Source organism: Prenolepis imparis, unplaced genomic scaffold, assembly GCF_030444845.1.
Source record: "Prenolepis imparis isolate NDT839.2.m4 unplaced genomic scaffold, iyPreImpa1.0 SCAF_10, whole genome shotgun sequence".
Lineage (NCBI taxonomy): Eukaryota > Metazoa > Arthropoda > Insecta > Hymenoptera > Formicidae > Prenolepis > Prenolepis imparis.
In genome coordinates this window covers 8092640-8112949 of record NW_028141168.1, presented here as the reverse complement: position 1 = coordinate 8112949, position 20310 = coordinate 8092640, and the positions used below count along the sequence as shown (strand labels likewise).

At 30.9% G+C, this 20310-nt stretch overlaps 1 protein-coding gene across 3 annotated transcripts; it reads left to right on the top strand.

Moving 5' to 3' along the window:
* Positions 1–12790: 12790 nt before the first annotated feature.
* Bbx (bobby sox) lies at positions 12791–19838 on the top strand. 3 transcript variants are annotated; one of them, XM_083048409.1, is made up of 8 exons: positions 12791–12965; positions 15433–15633; positions 15822–16274; positions 16394–16581; positions 16752–16874; positions 16952–17059; positions 17256–17587; positions 17845–19838. In XM_083048409.1, the coding sequence occupies exons 1-8, from the start codon at positions 12939–12941 to the stop codon at positions 17931–17933; spliced, it is 1521 nt and encodes a 506-aa protein (XP_082904535.1). In that variant the 5' UTR covers positions 12791–12938; the 3' UTR covers positions 17934–19838. The 3 variants fall into 3 exon arrangements, with proteins under 3 accessions (XP_082904535.1, XP_082904536.1, XP_082904537.1); XM_083048410.1 differs by lacking the exon at positions 12791–12965 and adding an exon at positions 12972–13560; XM_083048411.1 differs by lacking the exon at positions 12791–12965 and adding an exon at positions 13587–14050.
* Positions 19839–20310: the final 472 nt, after the last annotated feature.

The following is a 20310-nucleotide window of genomic DNA, read 5'->3' as shown; positions in this document are numbered from 1 at the left end:
TCTATAGCAATAGAATTAAAATAAGTTTTATTAAGATTTTTTCTACTAAAAATACGTGAAAACCATTTAACTAAAAAGCTGATAAAAGGAAACATTTTGACAATTTTAGAGCTGTAAAGCAAATTTATGATATATATGTATATATAATTAATGTATTATAAAAATTAATTACATATTAACATAAATTTTGCACTTCTCTTATATTTTTATTCGTTCCATTTTTATTTGATCAAAAATGTCATTATTTTGTTTTTACTCACAGATATAAAGACATGTATTAATTTAAGCGCGATTGTTATTAAATAGTCTTAAAAATTTACAATTTGAAATGAATTAATTATGAATATAATTTTTTAAATAATAAAATTTTTATGAAAAGGGTATCTGTATTTTTGATGGTATATAATTTGTAGCAATCGTACTTTGCTAACGCAGCTCATGCACTAATACAATATTAAAACGTAGTTTTTGAAATATTCAACTGCCAGTACAACGTTTCTGAGCTATCTCATCAGTTTAAATGCTATGATTCAGGTAGAGGAAATTTACGCTGACCTTTGCAACCGATATTTCTGACAATAATTTGGGTCAAAATGCAGAAATCGTGATATTTTCAAACATTCAACAAAGTGTATCGAAATTAGATATATAATACTATATCAATTTCAACAGTTGGGAATATTGTTTACAATTACATTAAATAAAAGCACAAACACAAATTAAACACATCGGATATGTGTTTAATTATTAAATAACGCAATATGATAATACTATTTGTCGCGATATATATAAATCAATATCCACATTTTCATTTATTAAATTAAAATCATGGCATTTCATATAATTGTAGTTTAAGTTTATTGATCGATACTCATATGTATGTATGTATAATTTAACTATCTTATCAAATTAAATTAAAATTATCTAGCGTGTTAGTGTTATTATAAAAGCATAGAATAAATAAATTTCTTTTAAATTTCGATGTGAAATTGCACGTGTATATGTATGAGTAAAAACTCGCGTTTGAAATTTAATAACATGATTTGATAAATCCACGAATTTGTCGAAAAATCACCAAAGAGAAAAGAGAACAAAGGAATCATGGAATGTGATTCAGATATCAGTAGATAAATTTTCTCGTGCATTTATTTAATGCGACATAAATTTATTCTATGTAAATGCGGCAAAAAAATATCGTCGAGCAAAATGCTGATTTTAGAGTTATACAAATTTTAATTTTCAGGTTTAATAATCATCTTTCTGTTCTCTCTATTCTCTCTCCGTCTTGTGTTCATTATTTGCAAGTATATCATCCTGTTATGTCGGCATCGAGTAAATCGAGGATGGGAAGATTGGTTATTGAAGTTGAACACTGTTGGGAAAGAGAGAGAGAGAGAGAGAGAGAGGGAGAGAGAGAGAGAAATAATGAAGTATTTAAAAAAAAAAAACCGGATCAATATTTAGCGGTATATAGATTATTCATTTATGTTACTTTCTTTGATGTTCAAATTCATTTATGGTAGCTAAATAAAAAAAATGTTAATCTCTCATTTTTTAATATTCAACTTTAATTTTATTTTTAATTAAACTGACTGCGTTGCAATTGTATTATAAAAATAAATTAATATCAATGGATTTCATAAGAAGAATATTTGAAAAATCAATTAAATTACCATCCATTCGTAAAACTAGCAAAGTATATTATAACATTGTTACACTGTTATTGTTGTAGTATCATTACTGAAACAAGCAATTTATATGATTCATAATGCTTTTAGTAATTTTAAATAAGTTAATTTTAAATAAATTGTGTATAGATTGTCCATATATTTTTTTCTCGAAATCAAAGAATTTAAAAAACTAAAACACAGATATATTTTATGTAATTGCTAATTTAAGTAAATAATTATGGTAATTGCTAATTTAAGTAAATATTTAAGCTAATTAAATGTACTATAATTATAATTTGCTAATACTTGTTAATGTATCTCGATATATTCTACACCTAATAGCGTTTTCAAACATAGCAGATTTGCTCGTTCTGAGAGTGAATTATCGTTTATAGTACATTTTTTATCTTGATAACTGAACTCTAACATAAATATTGATTACTGATTCTTTTTTTCCTGGCACTTCAAAATGTTTTTGCGCGAGAAAAAAAGTCACACCACTTTCGGTCATAAATTAAAGTCTGCCTTTGTCGTAAACGATAATTGCAACCTTACTGGACAGCAAATTAAACGAGTGCGGAAACAATGAGAGCGGCGCACAAAGGCGATGGTCGCAAGTGAAAAGAGCGACAACGAGCGAACGTGACTTTCAACTAGAGGACCGTGAGGAACATAAAGCGAAAGATTAAAAAGGTGAAACAACGAGAGCGTAGTGGTCAGCATTCGTCGGTATTCGCAATTACGCGATAGAAGTTTTCTTAGTGTAAAGTCAGTCGCTTCTAGGTAAATTGACAGAAAAATGTAAAATGCATATGTACATACGGAAAAAATATACCTACATCGTCGCAATTCTATTTTATCATGTGGCAAAAGAAAGAAAAAAAGAATATTTAAAAAGATATGTAGGAAAGCTAAAAGTGCGAATTATTTTTATAAATAATAAACTGTTTGTTTAGAAAACTAATTTTTTATAAAACAAAAATATTATTTTATATACAAATGTTTTCAAATAATTAATTAAATAATAATAATATTTTCCAAAAAAAAGAAGTTACTTTTAGCTAAAAATTTCGCAGAAAATTATCCGCTATGAGCTACGACGCAAATTGCAATTAAGAATCGTGTCAAGTTTACTAATTACAGCGGTTCAGAGATATTTGCAGTGCACTTGTATACAGAGCGAGAAAGAAAGAGAAAGAGAAAAAGAGTAACAAATATCCAGAGTTATTTAGAATTTGTGAGAGATGCCACAAGTCGAGTGTCTTCGACACAAAATTTCACGAAATTAGAATTATGAATTGAATAGAAATTGAAATAAATTACTTCTGTCACGAAATTACACGCACTTTTACTTTATGTCTTGGCCTGAGATCAATGTTATTCATGTAAAATAGGATGTAATAAAAGGATTTATTATTTGGACGTAATAAACAAATGTCGTGAATTAAATAAATTAAGATTGACAATAATATACGGTTCGAAACGAAATTTGAAAAAATTACGAAATCAGCGAAATTATTATATTTAAATATTTAAATAAATTCCGCAATTTTTCTTAAGATTGCCAAAATAATCATCGAGAATTATATTTGCCTTTTCGTAATATTCTTTATAATGGTTAATATTTCGTCCGAAGACATAAATATGTATGTACAGATAATATAAATTTTCAAGATTGTTTATAGATTTACTAAGGAAATTTATATCACTTCCTTATATTTTTTTGAAGTTATGTTAATAGAGTCAACTTTTCTCGCTGATGTACTTAATAATAGCTTCATTTTAACATTATTTGAGACCTTCTTGATATTGATCGTCGTGGGCTATTTTCACTTTATTACATAAAATAACTTTTCCATAATCTTGAATGTTATTTAAATATGCTAATAATTGTAATAAGATTATCGCCTGCTTCTACTGATTCCTATTATAAACTTCGACACTAATAATTTTCTCTTTCCCTCCACTTTGCTAAAATTTTTTAATTTTTAATATTAAATAACCGCAATTAATAATAAAACATTATCTTTAATTTTCCGACAAAATTATCTTTCAATTCAAATGAAAAACACTATCTTGCTGTCCTCATATATATTTTCAAAAGACACTCTAAATATCTTTTACCGCGATCGAAAAGCTAGTCGTCTTCTAATGACGTTGATCGAGATTACGTAAATCGAGTAAATTAGTTTGCTACGCTGCTATTTTCTAATAGCATCCTCTTTTACGTAACGTCATCTGCAGAATCGCCAATGGTGATCGCAAATGGTTGTATAAGTTACACCTTGAGTTACACCAAAGAAGCGACTGAGAGATCTAGCACGAAAAGGAGATCTAGTAGAATTATAATAGCGAAATATTTCTCTGTGAGATAGAAGTTTCACAGAAACTCGACGGGTTTTTAATAATAAATGCGCTTTCTGCGCATTCCTCTTTCGTATATTTATTCTTATGAATATAACATTCGATTCCCTTACGCGGTGGCTGATCAGTTTCATAATTAATTTTTTTATTTTCAGTAACAGGATTTTATCTTGTGTAAAATAAGGACGGTAAAACAGCAATTGTTTAACATATTTAATATTTAGAGATAAATCTTTGTTCTTGAGAAAATGTTCGTGGTTAAAAAAATTGTATAACTATATAAATAACATTAAGTTGTGTATATTACAACGTTGTTGGTATTTTATAAAATAATATTAATATCTCGAAATAACACATAGTTATTACATATGTGAGATGAAAGCGAAAGAAAGAAAATATCGCATGTCAGAGAACGTATGAAACGTTCATTCATTTACTTTTAAATGCAATAATATAAAAACGATCTGTCAGAAGTGATCAAAAGTAATTAGAAAATACAGAGAAAGAACATCGTTAAACAATATTGAATAAACTGCAGTTAAAGCTCTCGCGCTTCTTAATTGGATTTTTATAAAAAAAAAAAGTTGTATGAATATAACTTTAACAGTTAAATTTATAAATTAATAATAAAATTGCATATATTTTATATACATAATATATATATTTTTTTCTATTATATATACCTATATATATGTATATATGTATATTATTTTTTAAGTGCTATGTTTGAAAAATGTCACGTTTATAACGAGATGCTCCCATTTCGATTTCTACGAATTGAGGATATTATACTTAATAGCCTATAAAAATAACGATCGTATAGCTTGATCGCAGAAGTAATCGCAATACTCGCTGAGCCATACATCGAATGAATCAAGTCACCGTAAAAAGCAACTCTGTGTAAAAGCAAAGACGAAACAGAGTTCACATTACACCTCGAATCAATCGGATAGCTTTCCGACTGTGCGCACTCGTTTGTAACCGGTGCGCAAACCGGTCAAGGGGATAGTGCTAGGGGCATGCTTTTTTGAACCCTTCGTGGGCAACGATTCGCGAAATCAGTTTCGTTCTCATTCGCGCAAACTAAATTCGATTTCTGAAAGGTGGAACTTTATCGATGCATGGCATGAAAACATTCAAAGATAAAATAATATACAATTATTGTTATATCCCTATTAATCGTTATATATTTATATATAGCGTAATTTAAATTATGTAAGTGTTGTTTTAAATATGTGAATAAAATAATATATTTATTTAATATATGTATATATTATGTTTATATTTAATTAATATTATGTGTAATTAAAAAAAAGAAAGAAAGAGAAAAAATCGTATGTAAAGTAACTAATATTATTCTTTCGAGTATGTTATCGTTATTAAAATATTGCACAATAAGCGATCCACCCACTTCGCATTTATTGTACATATGCAGATTTTTTATATTTCATTTATACGCTTCAGGGAGAAAAAGAGAAGAAAGAATATATATATTTTCAATTGCAATAGTGCTTTTGCACAACTCATTTGTCTGATTTAATAGAGAGGACGATTTAATAGACATGAAAATCTGAAGATTTAAAACCATAAAATTTTTGCGACTCTGCACGACGTGAAAATAAAAATGTTATTATCGTTAATTATATGAGAGATAATAACTTTGTGCAATGAAAGATATCGAATTAAGAGAGCAAATGTTTGTGAATACAACCAAATAATTTTCTGCGAAAAGAAATGTGTATAAAGAATACGATATTTTCGTGAATTTATTATTTAACCTTTAAAAGGTAGCGCGGCTCTAATAATTTTCCCCTTGCCCTTTAAAGCTTTCATAAAATATGTATGTATGTATGAAGAAGCAGAAAACGAACAGCGAATGTCCATTTACGCTGTTAAAATTCAGAAGATGTTTACTCCATAGCAAAAATGCAAACAGAATATTCGTTCAAAATAGCGTCGATTCACTCACAAGATGGTACCCCATCAAAGAAAATTTTTAATAAATTTATTTTCATGATCGTACCAAAAAATTTCTTTGCACCGTAGCGGAAAAACAGATGATTCATATATAATTTTACATTTTAGACAGATATATCTCTATGTTAGACAGATATCTCTATAATTCGCACAGTTTAATAAGAGATCAAATATTATTTCAAACACGACATATTCTTACTGACAAATTTTTTCACTAAGTCAATTATTATTTGCAACGTTTTATCAATTCATTTTTTATAATTATGATTTATTTTTTATAACCATGATATATTTCTGATTTACTAAATAAACGTTTTTGACGGTAAATGCAGCAGATTTTATATATTTAACTAAATGCAATCTCTTCATATCAAATAAGGATCTTATCAAATAAGGATCATAAAGGCAATTCGCACAGATACAATTACGAATAATTATTCGTACTAGAGGAAACAAATATATGAATGCATATAGGGTAATTGACTTAAAATCCACATGCTTCGTTTAGCATAATCTTATCTATCGTGAGCGCAAAACATTTGTTCGAGCCGACAGGTCTCTTATTACTTCATAAAGTAATAATTCGAAGTACATACGTGGTAATTCAGAACGAAAGCGACTTTCCCCGTCCATATTCAAGCGCGTTCAAACTCGACGCGAAGTTACGAGCAATAACGATTAGATTTCTGAAGTGGCGTCGCCTCCTCTTTAAGACACGTTCAAGGAATGTGTCAGAAAGGGGTATTATACGCGAGACAGATGAATTCTCGACGTGCATCGTCGCATCTTAGAAAGTTCCGGCGCACTCGAGCTGAGAACGAAGCCGCGTTTAGTGATCCAGAATGACTTTGTTTGTTAGTTTACGAAGACGACCCGTTAAAGTTCGTTAATGTTAAGCCTCTGTTAAATTGAGAATACGCTCTCTGCCAGAGAATATACATCAAATTTGCGTATTCTCATATTCACGTCCCGCGAAACCGCGTAAACTATTCTCCTTTGAGGAAAGTATAACGACGCGGAGACAAGAAGTTTTAATTTATATAGATGTCTTTAAAAATGATTTAATATTGAACTGATGAAAAAGCGTATTGAGAAAAAAAGATTGCTTTTTGAAAGAAAATTCTTCTCTCTCTCTTTCTCTCAAAAACTTTCTCATTCGATAGAAATATTAGATATATACATTCTTTAAAAATATTGGATGTATATTTTACATGTGAATATATATAAAATTGTATAAATTTTTTAATAGAAAATTATGTTTTATAATTTTGTTGCGTGAAAACAAATAATTTGAGTAAAAAAAATAATTTTTATATTTAAAGAAAAGCGAGAAAGCAAGAGAGTGTGTTAATATTCTTCTACACAACAATAATTATTTACACACAATTGGTGAATTATTAATTGTATAAATTATAATTTAATTAAAAGTGACATTTGATATCATCAAATAATTTTAATCGAATAACAATTGAATTTAATATCGTATATAGCGAATAAACGATCAAGTGCTTTTAATTAAATCCGCGATTGTCAAAGACATGATGAACAATTTTAATTTTAAACTCTACTGCATTGCATTAGATTATTCCGCAATATCCCAATGGATTATCCCGCAATATTATACAATCCTCGAGCGTATAAAGTATAATATATTTAGCATAAAACATTTAACTTCAATATAAATATATATGATAAAAATAGAAATATGTACATATGTACTTTTTATGTACACACGAGAAAGATATTAACTAGAAATTTCAATTCAGATAGGAGAAATAGCATACATGAACTCGAAAGTAAAGACACTTTAGATTGTTAAAAGTAAGTTTTTTCCATATTCTTTCCTCTGATCCTGTATTACTTTCGTAATGAAGAGGAAAATGTTCACGTAGCACGGCGAAATTACTTTTTACGATAAACTTTTCTCCCGAGAAATCTGACAAAGTCGTGATTATAATTTATCATTTCACGTCCCCTTTATATCGAAATTTCCCTCGTTCGCACAAGGTATCCCCTACAACAGTTTTCCTCCCCGTACGCTTTCTTTCATATATGAATTCTTCAAAAACAACTTTAAGAACTTTCTCGACGATAATTTGATGAAAAATCATCCTCTTTTCGTAACTTCAAATATATATTTGTGGTCGACTCTCACAAGTTAAAAGTTTCTTAAAGCAAAACTCATTCGCGCGTAAATAAAGAATAAAAATTCATTATTTATTTGCTATCTAGAATATAGTGTGTAATGCAATCCTATGTGTAACAATACGAAATTTGATTATCGAGGGTGAACTTGATTATCATGGTAGCGGGATAAATCCCAAAAGAGACTAGTCGGTTTCGAAACAGACGTGCTCGTAAATCAAAAGGGGAAGGACGTCGCGTGTCTTAAGCTAATCAATGTTGCGTAAATAAGTTAATTACAGCGTTATTGTGCGTGCCTCGTCAAAGCCGTGTGCGCTTTCGTTTTTAAGCCCCTTTCGGCACCTTTTCCCGATCGCCTTTTTCCGTTCGTCTTTTCATTCCCGATGAAGACAAATCTAATTGACAGGGGAAAAGATTTAGGGTGGTCCTAGGTATTTTCTTAGATTTACAAAATTAAACTGAGCTAACTCATCTGTTCCGTAAGCAAGTTCGGGTAAATTATATAAGTTAAGTAAAACATAATAAAATATAATACAGGAGTCATAAAACAAAATAAGAGCGTCAAAATGCAAAAATTCTGCGTAAGAAAATAAAAGAAAAATAATAATACACATAATTAAAAATGTCAATTAAATTCCTTAAATAAAATGTTAAATCATTACAAATAGTCCTCTAATTAAGTAGTACCGCTCTCGTATAAAGGAAAAATAAAGATAAAGAGAGCAAAGATTATATTATAAACTTTTGAGCAGATTGAAGAAAACTCAATAAAGTAGATCTTGGTTGTAAAAATTTGAAAGGCTAAATAATCATCTAACGAGATCAAAAACATGCAGATCGCAGAGACGATCGCTATGGAACAACTGCCGGAGATTGACTTTTATATGAGTTTACGTCGTACTAAGGTTGGGAAAAGGGGAAAGGCGCAAAAGATACAAAAGGCAAACACGTAAATTAAACTTCGCACTACGATATTCCGGAAGAAATCCGAAAAGTGACGCGAGTTTGATTCGAATCGTCAAAGAAGTCTGAAGACATCTATTTTGAATAATAGACGCAATATTGCGTAATGTGTACATTTTATAATAATTTACGCAATACCCCCCGACAAAATAAATAATCATAATAATAAAATAAGTAATAAAAAATCAAAAAAATATGTATAACTTTATATAATATTATAATATAATAAATCTTAAAATATAATGAGTAATATATACTTGTAAATAATTATAAATTATAAAAATTCTTAACCTCAGAATTTCTTTCACAATTTTAGTAATAAATAATTATAATTTTAAATATTTAAAATATTTAAATATTTATTTCTTTCAAAATTTTAATAATAAATAATTATAAATAAAAAGTTCTTAGTCTCAAAATTTCTTTCAAAATTTGATTTCTTCTCTTTAAAAAAGAATTGGAAAAACTATCGTAGATAAAAAACAAACTTGAAAAAATATTTTGGGTACAATAATGTTTTAAATTTATAGATTTAATTTGTACTTTTATGTTATATGTACATGCGTACATACATACTGGCCGTTTTTTCAAACATAAATAAATGTGGACATATATCACACAGAATATATAAGAGAAATGTGCATATATGCTTCATATACATAATAAATTCAACATATATACATAATAAATGAAGAGATATCAATGACCCCATACACAAATACAACTGGGCATCAATTATTAATTTGAGATCGTATGACTCACCGTGCTGCGTCGAAATCCTTCGATTCCTGTGCAAATCTGCCTTGATTCCGCTATATTGATATTGAACACTGTGATCCCCCGCTGTATTGACCGCCATGATGTCGTTACATCGATCGCCACATTCCGATATTCTCAACACCACAATGCCCCGTAATCTGTAAAGAGCATTTCCAATCAATTATATCTACTTGTGCATTGCATTACGCCTTCGCGAAACATATTACTTCCAAGAAACATTTACATTCCAAGAAGTAATGTGCTCGAATAACAACGGCAGAGATTCGCAGTTTCTAAAGAAAAAGATTACTTTGCAATGCGTTTCGAAGAGAAAGATCTCGCGATTTATTTGTACGCGCGATACGGAAATCTCTATTTCCCCCGGGTTACCCGCATACCTTAGTTCAATCCGGATGCAAATTCGCGACGAATAGACAGGATATCGGAACAACATCCCGATTTACGAGGCTGGCTTACCTTGTACGTAAAATGTGCGACAATCAGTCCGTCTGACTCCCGCAAAATAACCAAGTTGAATTACAGTAACGGCTAGTTTTCCCGCAACCGGCGCCACATAACGGATTATTCAGAAAGTAGGTCGATAAGAAAGGAAACCGCTTTATCGATAGTCGGTAACTATCTCATTTAAATATTAAAAATTTTAAGATACATAAGAAGCAAAATATTACAATATTTTTTTAATATATTAAATATATCGAAATTGCTGATTGAAAAATATTCTTTTTTTAACTACATATATATTTTTATGTTTGTATATATAATTGTGTTTCATTTTCAATTAGCTGGAGAAGTTATACATGTAATATTAAGCATATATTATGAATAACAGTATATGTATTGCAGATACGAAATATCCATTGTATTATCGTGAACGAGAATCTGACCAGTGTAATCGTACAAGCATGAGATTGAAAATAAACTTAAATGTTTATCGTAGTAGTGTCTCACTATCTACACATACGTGGCAAACAGAGTATAAACATAGAAAGAGATGGACAGAGAGAAAGAGACAGAGAGAGAGGAGGAGGAAGGAAGAGAAAGAGAGACAGCGAAAGAAGAACTACAACGCATTTCAAAGAAGAAAATATACATTGCATTATTATTATTATTCATATAGTTGTAAAGCATATATAAATAATGCATGAAGCATAAACGTTAGAATCTTATTCTTATTTATGGCTGCATATAAATAATGCATGGCAAATGAACATTTTATTTATATATGTCTAATTATCAGAAAACTTCTTTATTGTATCAATTTTTATTTATATATGGATATTATCGGATCCAAATTATATAATATGCATATTAATGAAAGTTATTTGTACAAGTGAAACTCCAGCTTGATATTTTCATATTGTGAAATATTATATGACAAAATATATACTGTCTTATAGCACAAGTATTAAAAGAAACAGTATAGTATAAAGTATAAAAAAGAACATATACTCTGAATGACAAATTATCCCCTTATTATCAACAATATCATTATTGACCCATGTTAAACGTACAAAAAAATATTATGTTCCAGTCGTACTTTGTGAGAACGATATATATAACTTTATCTAATTTTAAATATTACGTTCTCTCAACAGCCTGCAGTTTAACGACAATGGTAGACCTCCATGGTCAATCTCGAGCCTTGCTCTTTATCTTGAACAATAAAGAGACACGTGCTCTGACTTATATATTTTATATATATATATATATTATATAATATATAAACAAAATTAACAAAGAATTGTGTACATATATATAATATACAATATATTTGTGTATGTATGTACACACAATTCCTTCATCAAAGGAGGTTATCTGAGAGAATTTAAATAAGTTAACAATAATAGTTTAAACTTTTATCTATTAAATATCTCTCAAACAAAGCTCGAAATTTCCCAATGCTATGTTTATCAAGAACACTAGACATATATCATAAAATGTCAAAAATTATAAAAATTAATGTATTAGAAGGGGTCAATACCTACAATATTACATATCTCATTCTATTTGCATGTGCATCCTAGTTTTTTCTTTTAAAACGTCGTCCGAAAAGAATGATTCAACCGCTACTCACTGTCTCCCCCCCCCCTCCGACTAAATTTACTGAGGGAGGGAGAAACTAAAACGCACCGTGGCTCTAAATTTGACGATCATCCGCGAGACCAGCTGTTGCGTCGACGCCGATCAGCTGTTGTGACGTGCGTCGCGCGCACGCGCGATCTAGGAACTTTGGCTGCGCATGCGCGGAACGCGTAATGCACCTGCGGCGCGCGACAATTCAAAGATGCTTCCGCTCGCCTCGGAGACGCCGCGTTTCGGAAATCACCGATCAACCGCTCAAAATTGTACGTATCTTTATTCTCCACGATGACGAAGACGTACGTGTAAATCGATCCTAACCAAGTTTAGCCACGACGTCGTCGATCGCGCGACGTTTCATTGAAGATAAAGATTATTATTCAGGATTCGCGCTTGCTCGATTACGATTCGTGAATGACGTTTCGCGTCTCGCGAATGTAAGAGAGCGAACGTCAACACTTGTTTATACATGTATTCTACGAGAATTTTCTCTTACGTGGGTTGCGCGAACCTGCCTCTGCGTTGTATCAAAGCGAACGTGTCGAGAACGTGAGTTTAAGACGAGAGTAGGGCGGAGAGGGAGGTTACAGAACATACGCAGACGTGAGAAGGACGGAAGAGGCGAGTCTCTCTCGCGAGAGAGAGAGAGAGAAAGAGAGAGAGAGAGAGAGAGAGAGAGAGAGAGAGAGAGAGAGAGAGAGAGAGAGAGAGAGAGAGAGAGAGAGAGAGAGAGAGAGAGAGAGAGAGAGAGAGAGAGAGAGAGAGAGAGAGAGAGAGAGAGAGAGAGAGAGAGAGAGAGAGAGAGAGAGAGAGAGAGAGAGAGAGAGAGGAAGACGGAGAACGAAACGAGCAAGTCAGTGCAAGTGTGAAACACGAACACGGCAGTGCACGCAGCTTTATCTGTGTCTCGTTGTTGTCCGCATTATGCGCCGCTGAGTGAATTGTCAAGTGAAATCAGAAATGGCTGCCAACGAGCAACAACGTAAGGTGAGTTGGAGAGCGCCGCGAGTTTTTTTTCTTTTCTCTCTCACGCCGGCGGAATAAACGTCGCCGCGGATAAACATCAACGAGGTATCGCGCGGCCGCGCTAGGTCGACACCAGGGGACGAAACGTGCGTCGTTTTTGTGTGAAAAAAGTCACGGTTGATCCGGCCTCTTGAGGAGATAGAGGATTCGACTAATATACTTCATCATCCTGTACATATAATTTAATACGTCGTGCGCGATATCGACGAGTGACGACGAAGAGAGAGAGAGAGAGAGAGAGAGAGAGAGAGAGATAGATAGAGAGAGAGAGAGAGAGAGAGAGAGAGAGAGAGAGAGACGAGGGACTAGGGACGACGACGATTCGTGAACGGCGCACGATCCCCGGGATATCGCGAGGCAGGGACCCCCTGAAGTTGTCCCCCGCGCGTCTCGCATTCCCGGATAATCGCCCGACTTCATTCAAAGATCGCGCAGTCGGCCGTCTGTATTTACATCGGCCAGCCGAGCAGCTGTCAATCTGTCTCTGTCTGTCAGTGCGCGACGAACGTCGGTGTGTGACAAGTATACGAAGATGTACGACGATCACGGTGACGATGTGAGTGTTGGCCTCCAGATAAGGAGAATCCTCTTTTTTATTTATTTATTTATTTATTTTTTTATTTTTTTTATCCGCGCTCGCTCGCTCGCTCGCTCGCAAGTGAATTTTGCTGACGGTGCAATCAAGCAGCGCTGTATGCATTTTACGATGTAATATGTAGCGTTCATCGGGAACCGCAACATGACAGCTCCCGAATGCTGCGAATTCCCGTCGAACGGGTTCACATCTGTCTCTTCCTCTGCCGTCTCTTTCCTTTCTTTCTTTCTCTTTTCAGCTTCTTTATTCCTCGTGTGAGAAACCTGGCACAAAGAGACCGTGCCTTTCTCAGAATATTCTGGAGTTCGCGAGCGATTTTATTCGACGTAATCCCCGGAAGAAACAACATATGTGACAGTTCTCCTCATCGGGAAATCGTCGATGCGAAATATGAAGAGAGAGAGAGAGAGAAGGAAAGAGAGACGTGCATCGATCGAGAATCACGCGAGCTGTAATTCACTTTCCGTCTGCCATATCCTCACGTCTCATCTTTCATTCCGCGGAAGTCCCGTTTGATAATTGAGAAGACTGTGCAGTCGTCCATATATAATTATATATACTTTTATATATCGCGTCTTGTATCTCGGCGATAAGCGTCGAATGTTTGTTTGAGTTTGCTACATCTAATCGATCACACGCAGCACGAAATGAAACGAACGTCTTGCGTTTTTCGTCGAGCGTTAATTGCTATATACATGATCGTGAACGCATTCATTCTCTGTCACAAAACATCTTGTCATCGCGCGACGACGCACGATTTTGCACGAGAAGTCACGCGGATTCTTATATTCCGAATCGAATAATTTTGACGTTTCTCTCTGTTGACAGCTGCTTCGTTATCCGCATATTGAGACATATGTTGCAATTATATGCGCGATCCATTTTGTGCAGCCAGGACTAGGTTTTTTCTTTCGTACAACAGATTTTTTTCCTTATTTTTGTGCGCGATCGTGAGCTTGTACGAAAGAGATTTAATTTTTTATTTTTTTTTGCATTCTCTCTCATCTCATTGTCAGCCGAATCGATCGAGTAAATTTCGCAAGATATGGATCAATATTCAGCGTAAAAGTTTAAGCAGGCGATATATATGTATATGAGTCAAATAATGAAAGGCTGTTTCACTTTAAGGTTTCACCAATACAGCAACATGGCTACTTTTATGGCTATGATGCAAAACTTGATGATACTCACCAGGGATATTTCCTAATATAGGAGAAACAGAGAGAGAGAGATAGAGACATTTTTGTTGTTTATCCAGAAAACTTGTTAAACATCTTGCCTAGAATATGCCTTTGATTTGAATATGTGCGGATATACATTGAAAGATTCATGATAGAAATTGCTGATTAATACAAACTATTTATTTATATTTTATATGACGTAAATATGAATTAATTAGAAAAAAACAAAAATTAATCAAGATTGTGAAAAGTAAGAATTTTTTCTTTAAATAACATAAATTTTTGTTTCACAGTCTTTACTCTAAATATAGAATAAATGCAAGTACTTGTAGAAAGAAGATGTGTAAAAATAAATATTTATTTAAAGACTATCAAGAAATACATTGTAAATTTATTATATGAATTTATATATTCTTTATATATTTTTATATATTCATAAAATATTTTTATATATTCATAATATATAGTGTTTACCCATGTATTAAATACATGCCCGTGAACCACACCCACTTGAAAGAAAAATAGAACTTGAAAGAAAAAAAAAGCTTTGTTACATATATTTTTTTTCTTTGCCATATTTTTATTTATTATTTGTAATGCAATTGTGATTTGGCTATTATATATAAATAAAATCAAATGTGTAAATAAATAGGAATCACGTGAAAGCCGGGAACCAGCTCATCATGCAAGACGTCCCATGAATGCATTTTTGATTTTTTGCAAACGACATCGTGGCTCAGTGAGATCTGGCTTTCCACATTTAGAAAATAGAGCAGTCACCAGGGTCTTGGGTGAATGGTGGGCGACCCTTCATCCTGATCAGAAGCGTTCCTACACAAATCTTGCACAGGAGGTAAAGATGCAATTGCAGTTATATATATAAAAAAAATTAGTAAATCGATAATTTTGTAAAATAAAAAAAAGTAAGAAAGTTTCTGTCATGAAAAATGAAACGTTGCTTTATTCTCTTATTAACTTTTACGTTGTCAAAAGATTTATATAGGAAAAACATGTATATATACAGCTTAATCATTTTTCCAGTACAAGGATGCATTTCTAAATGCGAACCCTGATTTCAAATGGTACAAATTACCAGCACCTCCATTACGTACTTTAAATACTAGGCCTACCAACAAGAAGCAAGAGTCTAGTAATGGCATGCAATTCATAGATAGTGTCAAATCTGAATATGAGTCTTCCGATTGTACAAAGTCAGACAGAAGGGATGGACAATCAATCCAACCAGGCAAATTAGCGGATGAATCACAAATTGGTGGACTGAGTTCTCTTTTTACTCCTCAGAAGATAGAACCATCTGAAGAACAGACAACAATTAATGGTATGATGGAAAATGACACTGTTCCAAAACCACCAAAAAAGAGATATACAGAATCACCTTTCCAAGGTGATCAAAAAAGAGACTGCAAGGCAGATCTCTTTGGCGAAAAGAAGAGGAAAAGAGCAGAATCAAATAACAACGAACAACATGAAATGGTAAGATTTGATCTGCTTATGAAAATATAATTTTACAAAATATTTTTTAAATTATATATGATGCAATATTATACGATTTTTTGTATCTAGTGTAATCAGTTGAAATTTTTGTATTTTAGGTCATAGAAAATGAGAAACATGCAATAAATCCCTTTGCAACAACACAGACACAATCAGAGGAGAACAATTTCCGTAGCGAAAGAACATGTAAAGGTTTACGTTATCAGAAATTCCTTGCTGAGCAGATGAAAAATATCGGTCCATCTGGCCAACAAAACAAACGAAAACGAACAGCTGGAAATCATGGGTAAATAATTAGATTACAAAATTATTTTAAAATCTTAACGTTGTATATATTTAAAAATTTTAAATTATTTTAAAATCTTAACTTAAAGATTTTAAAATCTTAACATGCTGGTCATCTAATTTCATTGATTATTATAACTTTGTAAAGAAATATATCCTTTATTGATTTAGACCTGATGAACGTCCAAATGAAAGAAGAAATTCCATTTCTTCAAATGTCAGTGAAAAGACAGATTCCTTAAGCAGTGAGGGAGGAAACAGCTCTCGAGGAGAACTAGAACATCTTGTGGAAAGGTGTTATATTTTTACTTCTCAAATTTTTCGAAGACATATTGTTTTTACAAATAAAAATAATTAGAAAATATATTTAGTGCTGAAGGAAAAATGGAAGCTTCGAAACCTGAAGATACAGAAACTGAAGGAGCCGAAGATCAATTGGACTACGGACCTTGGACGGCACGTAAAAGATTTCGTGCTGAGTATGTTTTTTTGTGAATTATTTTTTTTGAGAATTATTCCTATCTAAATAATTTCATTATAAAAAAGATATGATGTAGAAAGATTATTTATTATATATATATATATATATATGTATATATATATATATATATATATATGCTACATAAAAGAAAGAGAAATATATATACATACCATATAATAAACATATATTTACAGGGATTTCAATTTGGAAAAGAAGATTGAGGCACTACCGTCTTTGAGTTTAGAGGAATTTCAAGAAAAGAAAAAACAGCAACGTACGAAAAAAAAGAAAATTCTGCAAAAGTTTAATTCTTCAGCAAATAAAAGACATCAAAATAATCCATCTTCTAGTGATCAAATGAACGGTCAAACTCAAAGAATGAGTACGAAAAATGAGAGTTGTGAAGATTCAGAAAAAGCCCATCTCGTTGGAAGTCAGAAACGAAAAGCTCGAAAGCAAACCATTACGCGAAACGCTGCGGGAATAAATTCCACCAAACACTCTGAGGATCAAGAATCAAATAAATGTAAGTTATACAATTTCTATCAACATGTTTTATAATTGAAAATGATATATTAAAATCTTTATTATTTATATATGATGTTAATTTTTTTAAAATTTTACTTTATAAATTTGAAGAATTTAATATATATATAATATTTTTTAAATAATATCTTTAAAATCTTGGCAGAAAAGAATTATTACGATTTAATTTTAGTTGTAATTCATATAATATCTGTGTCGTTTAAAAATTTATTAAACATATAATTTGCATCTTAATAGCTTGGTGCGCATCTCCAGATCTTGAAGCTTTAGCGTGTCTTGCAACAGTTGCCGCCAACAGAACGAAACTTACCAAAAATAACGTTTAATTGTGTTACCCATTAATGATATGTAAGATTGCACTATGAAAACCAAAACTTTATTAAGTTTTCTCCATGTAATTTCCTATTACTGGAAAACACATACTTTTCCAAGTGATACTATTACGGTATCGACAACAATGATTATTGTTAATATCTTTATTGTTAATCTTTACTATTACAGATATTATATATATATATTACGACTGCTACTGACTATAGATAATTCCATTATTCGGTATATGCGGAAAATGTTTTTTTATTTGGAGTAATAATTGTATCGAAAAGATAGAAAAATGAAAGATATTTTTTTATATAATTAATTCCGTTAAAAATTACATTATTATTTCCAATTATGGTTTAGAAAAAGCAGATTTTATTTATGTGAGACATAGTTGTATATAAAATACTTGAATTATCTAATACATGATAATTAATTATTTTTTAACGCAAAGTGTAAATATTTTATGATAACTAAATTCAAAATAATATCCTTATTTGTGCTTTTTTTCTACATGAGATTTTTTTAATCTTCATAGAAATTTTATGATTCATAATAATATTGACGATAAACCTGATTAAATGACACAAATCTGTCTTGCGAAGATGAATTGAGTTAAACAAATGAAACATAAACATACAAAGATCTATATCTATTTTTTATAAAATTGATAATTTATTATCTTAATTTATCATTTTTCTTTCATGCAAAATCGCATATGCAAATTGACATGATTAATTATATAAGTTAATAATTCTGTTGCTTTGACGCAAAGTATAACATTTGATGAAAACTTATCGTCGTTATCATTTCCGATGATGCATGTACAGGCACGAAAAATATATATTTTATCTTATATTTTATTATATATTCTACGGGCGTATGATGTGTACATAGGTATAGGTGCAGTATTATATACAATTACAAAGTGGAATATCCTTTACGACACGACTTGAACATCAAAAGGGTATAATCAAAATAATGGATATACATATATACATATAAGCGACCACTGTTTATACATGTTATAATACATGCATACACGCGAATAGATGCGTGCTTACACGTGTAAATTTAAATTTGTATAAATTCTCAAGCATATATACGAATGCATGATAGATGCGAATACCTCTTTGTATTAAAATACGTGTGTATCCGTGTATGCATGTAATAGAGTGATAAGACTACCTACATATGTGAATGTGTATTTATAATATTTATATATATCAATTATATAATATCTTATTATACATATATATAAATTTAGCTTTAAGATTACGAGGATGCGACTTTGTGCTCTGTTTGAGAAAGTAAGAGACTTGTCTGTGATTTTGGCTAAAGGAGTTTTTTATATTTTTCTATTGATTTCTTTTTTCCTTCTATTTTCTTTTATTCTCTATCTTTTTCTCATATATACATATAACTTTCTATGTTTTGTCTCTTTTTATCTTTCTACGCATGTGTATAAAAATTCTGTAATTTTATTAAATTTCTGATCTATTTGTAAAGTGATAGGAACAAGCACGTAATGTTAATAGGTTTGTCTGTAGTTTGCAAAGGAATGTACTGATTATATTTCAAATGTGCCTTTGAAGAGATATGAGGAACATAGTGATTAAATAATCGACCAACAATATATATTTTCGATTCGTTTCGCTCTTCTGACCACATTTTGACTTTTACAATATTGTACCGCAATTTGCGACTGTGCTGGTGCAGGACTTTACAATCTGGCTTAGTTGCCAATGTATAAAGATTGGACTTTTAATGAAATCAGGGGAGAATGTTTCGAATTTTACTGCACAAAACATCTATGTACCTAGCTTTAAAGGAATGTAATTTACACGAGTCTATACGTGTACATATTGTAATACCATTTATATGAATAATAAAGATATAATATTTTGATGTAATATATATGTTAATATCAGTTATTTTTGCAACTGTTAATTGTTAATTTATCTTGTACATTGTATATATACTTTAACAATATTATCTCTAATTATTATATAGAAATATATATATTTATTTGTGATTATATATGGTATAATAATAATATAAGAAGTGTAATTAATAGTTTTTGTATTATGTTTAAATTTTTTTATTTGTATGTAATTGTAGAGAACATATATTATTTGTATATTATAAAAATATTATATATTATTGAACAATTTTATGATTTTAAAATTTATATATATATTTGATAGTTATATATAAAATTATTAATAAAATACAAAAAGCTTGATAATTTATAGAATAAATAAGTTTTCTTAATTCATATTATATTGTAACAATTAAAATTATTGTATAAGAATATGATTAGAATATAAAATAATTGTGTCGCTTAATAAAAATGATGAAAAATATATTTAATTAACAAAGAAA